This window comes from Ursus maritimus, unplaced genomic scaffold, assembly GCF_017311325.1.
Source record: "Ursus maritimus isolate PB19 unplaced genomic scaffold, ASM1731132v1 scaffold_4, whole genome shotgun sequence".
NCBI classification, from domain to species: domain Eukaryota; kingdom Metazoa; phylum Chordata; class Mammalia; order Carnivora; family Ursidae; genus Ursus; species Ursus maritimus.
Window position 1 is genome coordinate 44,089,458 of NW_024426552.1, and position 10,094 is coordinate 44,099,551.

The window sequence follows — 10,094 nt, forward strand, 5'->3', positions numbered from 1 at the left end:
ATATTCTTACCAAACTGAGTAGTAAATACTTCTGGCAATTACAGTTCTTATTTCTGTAACTACTTCTGTGGTCATAGCTAATGTTCACAATTATCTCTTCTGTGACTCATTCCACATTCCCTTTTTCCTCAGCAAGCACCTCAGCTGGTCAGTTTTTCTCTACCTGGTCATTCTTCTTTGCCTTCATTCCTTAAGTGTCAGGCAATAGGAATTCTGCTTCAATTGGTTTGTTGGAGGTTTCCACTGACCTTAATTATAGGGAATGGCACTACTAAAAGACACCCTAAGTGATATGAATTGCAGACATACTTGTTCTCATCTCCATTGTGGCGTAGTCCAATTTCTCCTTGGTATCTCACTAGCCAGCAGAGTAACTCCCTTCTGTGCATGATGATTCAGAGGAAGAAAGAGCACAAAGTGGCCTACTGCCATTCTTAACTTCCTGCACAACAGAATCATTGTGTGTGTGTTGGTGGAAGCATTCCCTCTTCTGGCTGTAAGATGATTTGAACAGCAGAGCACAAAAACAAGGGGAACAGAAAGCAAAAATCATGCTGGTTCATCATTAGGGGTAATAGTGAGTGTTACCACTTCCATGTTAACTACTTGATTCCTAGACTCATGAATACTATCTATAGAGAAACAGCATTGTGTATTGGACACTGATTCAGAAAATATACAGCCTTTTGGAGAACGTTGCCAAGTCCTGCTGGTAATGCCATCTAGATGGTGCAATAACCGAGTTTCAAAAGATGATTCCATCATTCTAGCAAACTACTTGTATCAGGATGGCTGGGAAAATGGTAAGGCAAGTGAATTATATTGCCATGGGGCCATTGCCACAGTTGATTTACTACGAAATGAGTTGCTTGATTAAAGCAATGCAACTGGAATACTATAACAGTGGATAAAGAATGCTGTTAAGTCCACAGAGTGTTGGCAGAAGTGTTGCAAACAGGATATCCAGAATAGTATGTATCCCATAAAAACAAATACTTCCCTTCCATTATTAGAATTGGGCCAATGTAATCAACCTGCCATGAGGTAGGTTGCTGATGATCCCAATGAAGAGACCTCAGTGTTGATCTATGCTGCTGGCAGACAGCACTCAGCAATGGCCATAGCTGGGTTGGCCACAGTAAATAAAATTCCATATTGCAGAGACCATGCATAACCTCCATTCCTGCCATGATAGCCCCCTTTTTCATGAGCCTTATTGATGATTAGAGAGATGGCAAGAGAAATATGTTGACTGGTATCCATTGAGTGGGTCATCCTATCCACTTGATTAAAATCTTTCACTGCACAGGTCTCCTTTTGGTGAACATATATTTGGGACAGAGATAAATTCATATTTTTATCCATTTAGAGGGAGCTTTCCACACTCTTCGTCCACACATCTCCTTGCAATCATTTTCCAGTCATAATCCTTCAATGTCTCTGACCATTCAGCCAAACCATTTCTCAAAGTCCTTGAATCATTATATAATCACATATGTAGCTCTGACTCCTAGCAGGTAAATGAACAATCAGGTAAATGCTCAAACTTCTGCCCACTGGGAGGATTTTCTTTCACTACTGTCCTTCAGGGATGTCCCAGAGACTCTTAATAGTGTTGCAGTTGTCCACTTGCAAATGGTGTCTGCATATCCTGCAGAACTATCAGTAACCCAGGCCCAGTTCATCTCTCTCTCTTTGTCTACTGATTATAGAGAACCCTTTGTGAGGCCGTAAGTATGGCTAGAATAGAGAAGTCCATCTAACAGGTCTGGGGAACATGAACATTTGGACCACTTACTCATGTAACTTACTGGTACTTTCAAGGCCTGCTGAGGTTACATCATAGATGTACCATGTCATTTGATGATGCTGTGGCTGTGAAGCCCTAACTTATGGTTTGGTGGGTCATACAACACCCAACTCATGAAAGATAACTCTGCTCTCATGGGAACTTGGTGACCCATGGTTAAGTGTGCAAACTGTATTAAGGCTTAGTAGCAGATCAATAGCTGTTTTTCAAATGGAGAATAATTTTCTGCAGTGATAACATGGCTTAGCTCTAAACCTAAGGGCCTGTGCTGTGATTTACCTACAGAGACCTGCATAAGCTTCCAAATGTGTCCTTATCCCCCACTATGATTTCAACTAACATTGGTGTTGGTGGATCATGTGACCCATGTAGCAGAGCAGCTTGCACAGCTGCCTACACCTTTGTAAATCCTTCTCCTGTTCAGAGTCACACTTAAAACTAACAGCTTTTCTGGACACTTGGTAAATGGGTTGGAATAATAAACCCGAATGAAGATGACATTGCCTCCCAAATCCACAGGGTCCCAATAAATGTCATACCTCTTTTTTGGCTATAGGAGGGCCAGATGCAAAAACGTATCTTTTACCATTGAAGAGATGTCTCCACATGGACCACCACTGGATGACTAGAAATTTCACCTACATTAATGGGCCCTGAATTTTGTTGAATTTATTTCTCAACTTCTGGTACACAAATGTCTACCAATAGTTTTATAGTAGTTGCTGCATACAAATAAGTGTGATATCTTATAGCAGAAAAGAAGATCAAGATCCTTGAGTAAATATTTGCAAATCATGTATCTGATAAGAGCTTCATATCCAGAATATAAGAAGAATCTCAAAACTGAAAAATAAGAAATATATAACTCAATTTAAAAAAGAGAAAATATTTGAATAGACACTTCAATAAACAAGATATACAAGTGTCAAATGGAGACACAAAAATTTGTTCAGTATAATTCATCATTAAGGAAATGCAAACGATGACCATAGTGAGATACATTGACCCACAACTTAAAATAACTAAAATTGAGAAGACTACTCATATTGGAACCAGCAATGCAGACTTTTGTACCTATAGATGGGCCACAAAATGAGATGAGAGATAAATACACAAGACTGAAGGGAGAATTAAATTTAACTCAAATTTGGATTATGTTGAAATTACCAGTGCACCTATTGTTTACTCACCCTTCTGCAGAGTTTTCACAGGGCTTTTCTTTTACTATGTAGTTTATTTCACTCTCTTCTTTGGCTTTCACAAACAAATTCAAAGGACACAGGATTACTGATTAATGACCCTACTAAAATATAGAAACTTTGCCTTCCCCCCCCTAGCTGTCATCAAATCCCATGTGGAGGTTAAACATTTTTCCTACTCTTCATATAACAAATCAAAATGTTAGTATTTTTACATTGTACTATTTTGACATAAATAATGCCATTATTTTCTGAATGAACATTCATGTCACTTCTCTCTTCATGCTGAAAGATAAATATGAACGCCTTATCACCATGTTCAAAATATCTCATTAGTTGTCCTTAAAAGTGGGGTAAAGAACAAAATACCTGACCTAGCCTCCATGACCCCATGTGAACCCAAGCATGCTGGTCTTTCTTGTCCCATCTGACTCCATCTTGCTTCTCTTTGCCTGCCAGCTACATTTGCCACTTTTCTTTGTTTGTTTCTCCAATGCTTTAGCTCTGAGATCATCTAGACCCTACAAGGATGGAAGGCCTTAAAGGTGGAAATGTCCAGGGCATAACTTTGTTAGACATGAAGACTCTCAGACATCCTCCCTGACCTATCAAAAGAGAATCTGCATTTTAAGGAAATCTCCAGGAGATTGACAGACATTAATGTTTGAGAAGCACTGTTATATACCACCTCCCACTATGGTCCTTTGTTTTGTTTTCCCTTTCATCTTCCCTTGACCTCTGCCAAATAAGATTTCTCACCTGTTTACAAATTAAAGTGGGAAGTGCAGTGCATGTCTGGAATGTGAGCTGCACTTTACATCAGGAGGACACTTCTGTTTGAGGTTGGTTCCTGAAGGGAATGCAGAACTTTGGCCTCATTAAAATCATGTTATGGACTCTGGGAAACAAACTGAGGGCTTCAGAGGGGAGGGAGGTTGGGGATAGGGATAGGCCGGTGATGGGCATTAAGGAGGGCACATATTGCATGGCACACTGGGTGTTATACGCAAATAATGGATCATGGAACACTATATCAAAAGCTAAGGATATACTGTATGGTGACTAACATAATAAAAAATTATTATAAAAAATAAAATCATGTATGATTAGCTGAGACAAGATCATGCTATTCAGAGCACTCAGAACATCAAAATTTATACATTGAAATTTGCATAAATATGTCAGAGGTGCCATTAATAGTGGAAAATAGGGACATAATATACAATATCTGTGATGACTTGATGTTTATGATTTCAGAGTCTCTAATGCCATATGAGATACTTGGACTTCTCATACATGTTCAAATCTACAATGCCCAGAAGAATAATTTAGTTTTGTCCTAAGGAGAAGCCTTGGGTGCTACTGGGAGAATTTAATTCTTCATTTCTTCCTCTTCTGGCAAAAAGCCCACAGTTGTACAACTGGTTGACTCTTGTGCTTGAAAGAAATTGATATAAATAACACTTTCCTGAGCTTGTTAAATGAAGCCTCCAAAGTGAATCAGTGTGCAAGGAGTTGCTACCCATGTTATGGTCATTTCAGGACTACTGTGTTTTTTATCTACTTCAGAAAGCCTAACACTTCAAATGAATTTCCTCAATTTCTTATAAGATATGGGTAAGAGAGAAATGATTACTCTTAAAGTCATTATTCTTTATATATAAAGTTGATATACTATTACATTTATAATAATTTTAGATTGGGTTTACAAGCGCCAAAAAGCCAGGTGATTAATAGAAAACAAATAGTGAATAATTTACATATTAAATTTTAATGACTGTCTCTAGTAAAGCAAAATAGCTGCAAGACTGAATTAATTCCTTTAACAATGTTTTATTATTGATTAACATACCTATAACGACTTTATAAGTATTCAGGAACTAGAGTCTTAAATAATTTAAAGTACATTTAAAAATCATTTCATAATGATTCCTATGTAAGAAACCTTTCTGCTTATTCTGATTAAAAGCTCCAGTACGTTTAAGTGGTCACATTTTCTGTTTTAATCTTTTAAGGTAAGTCACTTGCATATTAACACTATCCTATCTCCCACTTCTGACAAGTGTTTCATTGACTATATACATGTAGCAGGAAATAGGCAGTACGTGTTCCCTCTTTGCTCTAATCAGGATTACAGCTTAATACGTACCTACATAAACTGAATTTGAGATTTTTTAATTATTTAGTGATTAAGAATTGCCTAGAAAAGAGACTTTTCCAAATAAAAATACATTTACCAAGTGAAATTATTGGCTTTGTTATTTATATCACCTGTATTCCACTCCATTTTGGCTCAATCTTATTCTGCTAAAACACTGGTAGAAGAAAGGTGCTCTCAAGTAAAACCATAAGGATTTCTAGAAAAAGTCAGTTCTAATCACTGTAATAACACATGTAAAGAAACTTTTAAATATGAAAAACCTTTCAGTCAGTGCTAATATATTTTTGAACAAAGTTTTTGAAATAAAATCTAACCTGAAAATCTCTTGCACACACATATCGATAGAAAAATAAATTTGGAAATTTGAATTAAAAAAAAAAAGAATGAAAAGATTCCCAATGTTGACAACTTTAAATGACAACCAGGGTTAAAGTAAACATTTATCCCCAAACTCTGGACCTTTCCTTCTTTGTTATCCTTAGTCTTTTCTGATACATTCTTTTTTCTTTTAAGGATTCACTTATTTATTTTAGAGAATTAGAGAGAGAGTGTGCAATTTGTGGGAGGGACAGAGGGAGAGAGCAAATCCTCAAGCAGACTCCCTACTGAGTGCAGAGTCCAATGTGTAACTCAATCCCAGGACTCTGAGGTCATGACCTTAGCTGAAATCAAAAGTCATGTCTTAACCTGCTGAGCCACCAGGTACCCCTGATATATTCTTTTTTTTTTTTATTTTAAAGATTTTATTTATTTATTTGACAGAGATAGAGACAGCCAGTGAGAGAGGGAACACAAGCAGGGGGAGTGGGAGAGGAAGAAGCAGGCTCATAGCAGAGGAGCCTGACGTGGGGCTCGATCCCATTACGCCGGGATCACGCCCTGAGCTGAAGGCAGACGCTTAACTACTGTGCCACCCAGGCGCCCCACCCCTGATATATTCTTAATCTTTCTTCTTTGCTTGTCTTTTCCGCACTTATCCATCCGTGTGTCTATTATTCTCTGCCTATTTCTGTTCGTGCATCTTGTGATCTTCACCCACCCAAACTTCTTCTGCTGACTTCTTTCTCTTTTTCATGGCTTCCTCTCTATTTCTCTTTTGAGAACTCTTATTAAAACAATATCAAGGAAAAATGTTCTATTTGTCCACCTGCAGTAGACATATAACACCTGTCGTCTACATTCTTGGAGTAGTTAATGTCACTTTCCTGCTCACTGTGGTGCAACTTTGTTACCCATTCACTGCTCATTATTCTCCGGCCTCCACTGCATCACATAACAGAAATTGCTCTTGTTAAAGACACTAAACATCTCTTAGCTTCCATGCTCAATCACACCTGTTCACTCCTTGTCTTAGTAGAGCATTTATTTTAGTGATTGGCACCATAATTTTTTTTGTCCTTCTTGAGTATCTTCCTCTTTTTGTTTTCATGATGCTCATCTGTCCTGCTTTCCTTCTGTTCTTGATCATTCTGCTTTGTATCCTTTCCTGGTCTATCCCTGTCTTTATTCATTGCCAGTCAGAACTATTAGTTTCAACAAGAAATTATTTTTTGCAATGAAATCTAACATAGAAATACTGGGATTAAAGAAATCAGCTGGAAAAAAATGAGCTTTGCCTGGCACAAAGATTATGTGTTAGAAAAGAGGATCAGGTTGGCTGTCTAAAAGTGACATCTTCACTCCCCTTTAATATACTTTGTCAGTTTAGTTACTCACCATTCTCTTCACTTTATGTATTCTCCAATAGATAGGTATACATAAGTATGCCTTCAGTCTACCCCAATGACTTCCAATTCATGGTTTGTAGTAGACTAAAACTACAAAGTACACATGCACTGGATGTCCACAAACTGGCACTGAATCTAAGTTCTCAAATTTTGACAAGAAAAATACCAGTTGCCAAGTGACTCCTCCATTCTACACTGACTAACTCTTTACCTGCAATGTGTCAGAGAGGCACTGCATCTACCTTCGGAACTCCTTTCCATCTGTCTCTTCATCTTCCCATCAATCTCAAATCCATTTAACACATGGATTATCCATGTCACATGTGTTTGAGTCACCTAGAGATCAAGTAGAATACAGATTATTAGCCTTAATAATTGATTCACTAAACTAATATCTACAATAAATCCTCAAATCTATATTTTGCATAAGAGTTTCCCCAGATAATTCCAATGTGTAATCTGGGGAACCTTTTATGCAAAGTATAGATTTGAGGTTTTACTCTAGGTTCTAGTTTGAGAACACTAAAGAGAAATAGTCACTTCTTCTTGACTAGTATTCCTTATTTCTTTTTTTTTTTTTTTAAAGATTTCATTGATTTATTTGACAGAGAGAGACAGCCAGCGAGAGAGGGAACACAAGCAGGGGAAGTGGGAGAGGAAGAAGCAGGCTCCCATGGAGCAGGGCGCCCAATGTGGGGCTTGATCCCAGGACCCTGGGATCATACCCCAAGCTGAAGGCAGATGCTTAATGACTGAGCCACCCAGGCACCCCCTTGACTAGTATTCCTGACCCTAATTTCCCCCTATCTGTAGCCTATTTTCTACACCACCACATATTCATTTAAAAAATAATCTACCAGTATTGCTCCCTTCTCTTAAGTTTCAGTGCATGCTTATTCCCTGATGGATAATATTCATGATCCTTCACATGCTATTTACCTCATTTTATTCCTGAGGCCCTTCAAGCTGCTTTTCCCTTCACCCTACATCCACATCCCAAACAGAAAATTTCTGTATCACACCCATCCTATTGCATAAATTTAGGACATATTACAATGTCTTTCATTTCCACAATTCTGTTCATTGCTGCAAATTTTAAAAATTGAGATAATTGCACTTATTTTCAAGCCCTCAAAATAGATTCCAAGCAATACAGAGGCAATAGACATAATCAAGAGAGTATTCTATGTGCATAATTTTATTTCAACTCTCCTCCCCATATTTTCATGTTATAAACTGAGTGAATTCTTTTTCCCATTTACTAAATTTCATTTCAGGCAACACCCAGTGAGGATATGGAAAAGGAACATGGAAAAGGACATGGAAATGCAACATTGCTGACAGATTTGATTCTCACAGGACTCACATATGAGCCCCAGTGGCAAATCCCCCTGTTCCTGGTGTTCTTGGTTATCTATCTTCTCACCATGGTGGGGAATCTTGGTCTGATTGCTCTCATATGGAATGACCCTCAGCTTCACATCCCCATGTACTTATTCCTTGGGAGTTTGGCATTTGTGGATGCTTGGTTATCGTCCACGGTATCCCCCAAGATGCTGGTCAACTTCTTTGCCAAGAGCAAGATGATCTCTCTCTCTGAGTGCATGATACAGTTTTTTTCCCTTGCACTTAGTGTAACCACGGAATGCTTTTTGCTGGCAACAATGGCATATGATCATTATGTGGCCATATGCAAACCACTACTTTATCCAGTCATTATGTCCAATACCCTGTGCATCCGGCTGATACGTTTGTCATTTTTAGGTGGCCTTCTTCATGCCACAATTCATAACGCTTTTTTATTCAGATTAACCTTCTGCAATTCCATCATAGTACATCACTTTTACTGTGACATTATACCATTGCTTAAGATTTCTTGTACTGACCCTTCTATCAATTATCTGATAGTGTTTATTTTTGCTGGGTCAATACAGATGTTCACCATTCTGATAGTTCTCGTCTCCTACACACTAGTTCTCTTTACAATCTTAAAAAAGAAGTCTCTACAAGGGATAAGGAAAGCCTTCTCCACATGTGGAGCCCATCTCTTATCTGTCTCTTTATACTATGGTGCTCTTGTCTTCATGTATGTGCGCCCCGTATCTACACAATCAGAAGATCAAGATATGATGGACTCTCTATTTTACACTGTCATAATTCCTTTCTTAAATCCAATTATCTACAGCTTGAGAAATAAGAAAGTCATAGATTCATTGAGAAAGATATTAAAGAGAAATTCTTAGAACTCACATTAATATCTGTTCTCCTGTCATTGAAATGACACAAACTGTACAGATGACATATTTGCATGTGTTGATTACTGTTCAGTGTTTGCAGTTATAATTCTCCTAATGTTTAAATGACTTAAGGTGAGAGTACAAATAAATATATGTATATGTAGTCAAAACATAGAGGGAATTTTAATCGTGTTCATGACATAAAAATAATTTAAAAGGAAACAAAATTTTTACCTGTTTGCATGTTTCAATGTGGCTTCATAAATGCATTAAACCTTATAATAGGATAATTTCTCTAAAAAGAATTTGAATATGATATATTTGACAGCCATACAACTATGCGGCCTGAAGACTCACATTGCATTTATTCCATATTGGAGTCAGGGTTGTGTTTGAGTGAACAGAGACTAAAAAGTATAATGAATGATCAGATTTCAGGTTCACCTCTGCCCTTCCTCTCTCACCGTTGATTACCTACACCCTTCAACTGTTATCACTGAGGTCCTCACATTAAAACTACTCACTTCTGTCATTTGCTGTAATATTGTTACTTTTTCTACATCCTGTTGATATTCTCTTACTTCCAAAACATTGACTAAATAATATCCTACTTCAGCAACTTTTCATGGATTGTCATATCTATGAGATTATTATATATGGTATAATATCTAGAATGCTATATATGCATATGCATATGTTTATTCATATATGTATATGTACAAAATAAATGCTATACAAATATATCTACATACATATTATATAGATTGTATATTTCCCGGGCAGATTATTTATTTGCTATGTGTTGATTATTTTGTTGTTGTTGTTGATATAAATATTTTTTAAAGCTATTATTTATTGATATGAGAGAGAGAGCTAGAGAGCATGCAAGAGCAGGGGAGAGGGGCAGAGGGAGAAGCAGACTTCCCACCGAGCAGGGAGCCCAACACGGGGCTACATCCC

The 10,094-nt window shown here is 37.5% G+C and overlaps 1 protein-coding gene across 1 annotated transcript; it reads left to right on the forward strand.

Annotated features, from left to right (window-relative positions):
- The first annotated feature begins 788 nt into the window (after positions 1 to 788).
- On the forward strand, positions 789 to 9,140 carry LOC103662044 (olfactory receptor 5H2-like). The gene is made up of 2 exons (XM_008689694.2): positions 789 to 803; positions 8,175 to 9,140. The coding sequence occupies exons 1-2, from the start codon at positions 789 to 791 to the stop codon at positions 9,138 to 9,140; spliced, it is 981 nt and encodes a 326-aa protein (XP_008687916.2).
- The last annotated feature ends 954 nt before the right edge of the window (positions 9,141 to 10,094 follow it).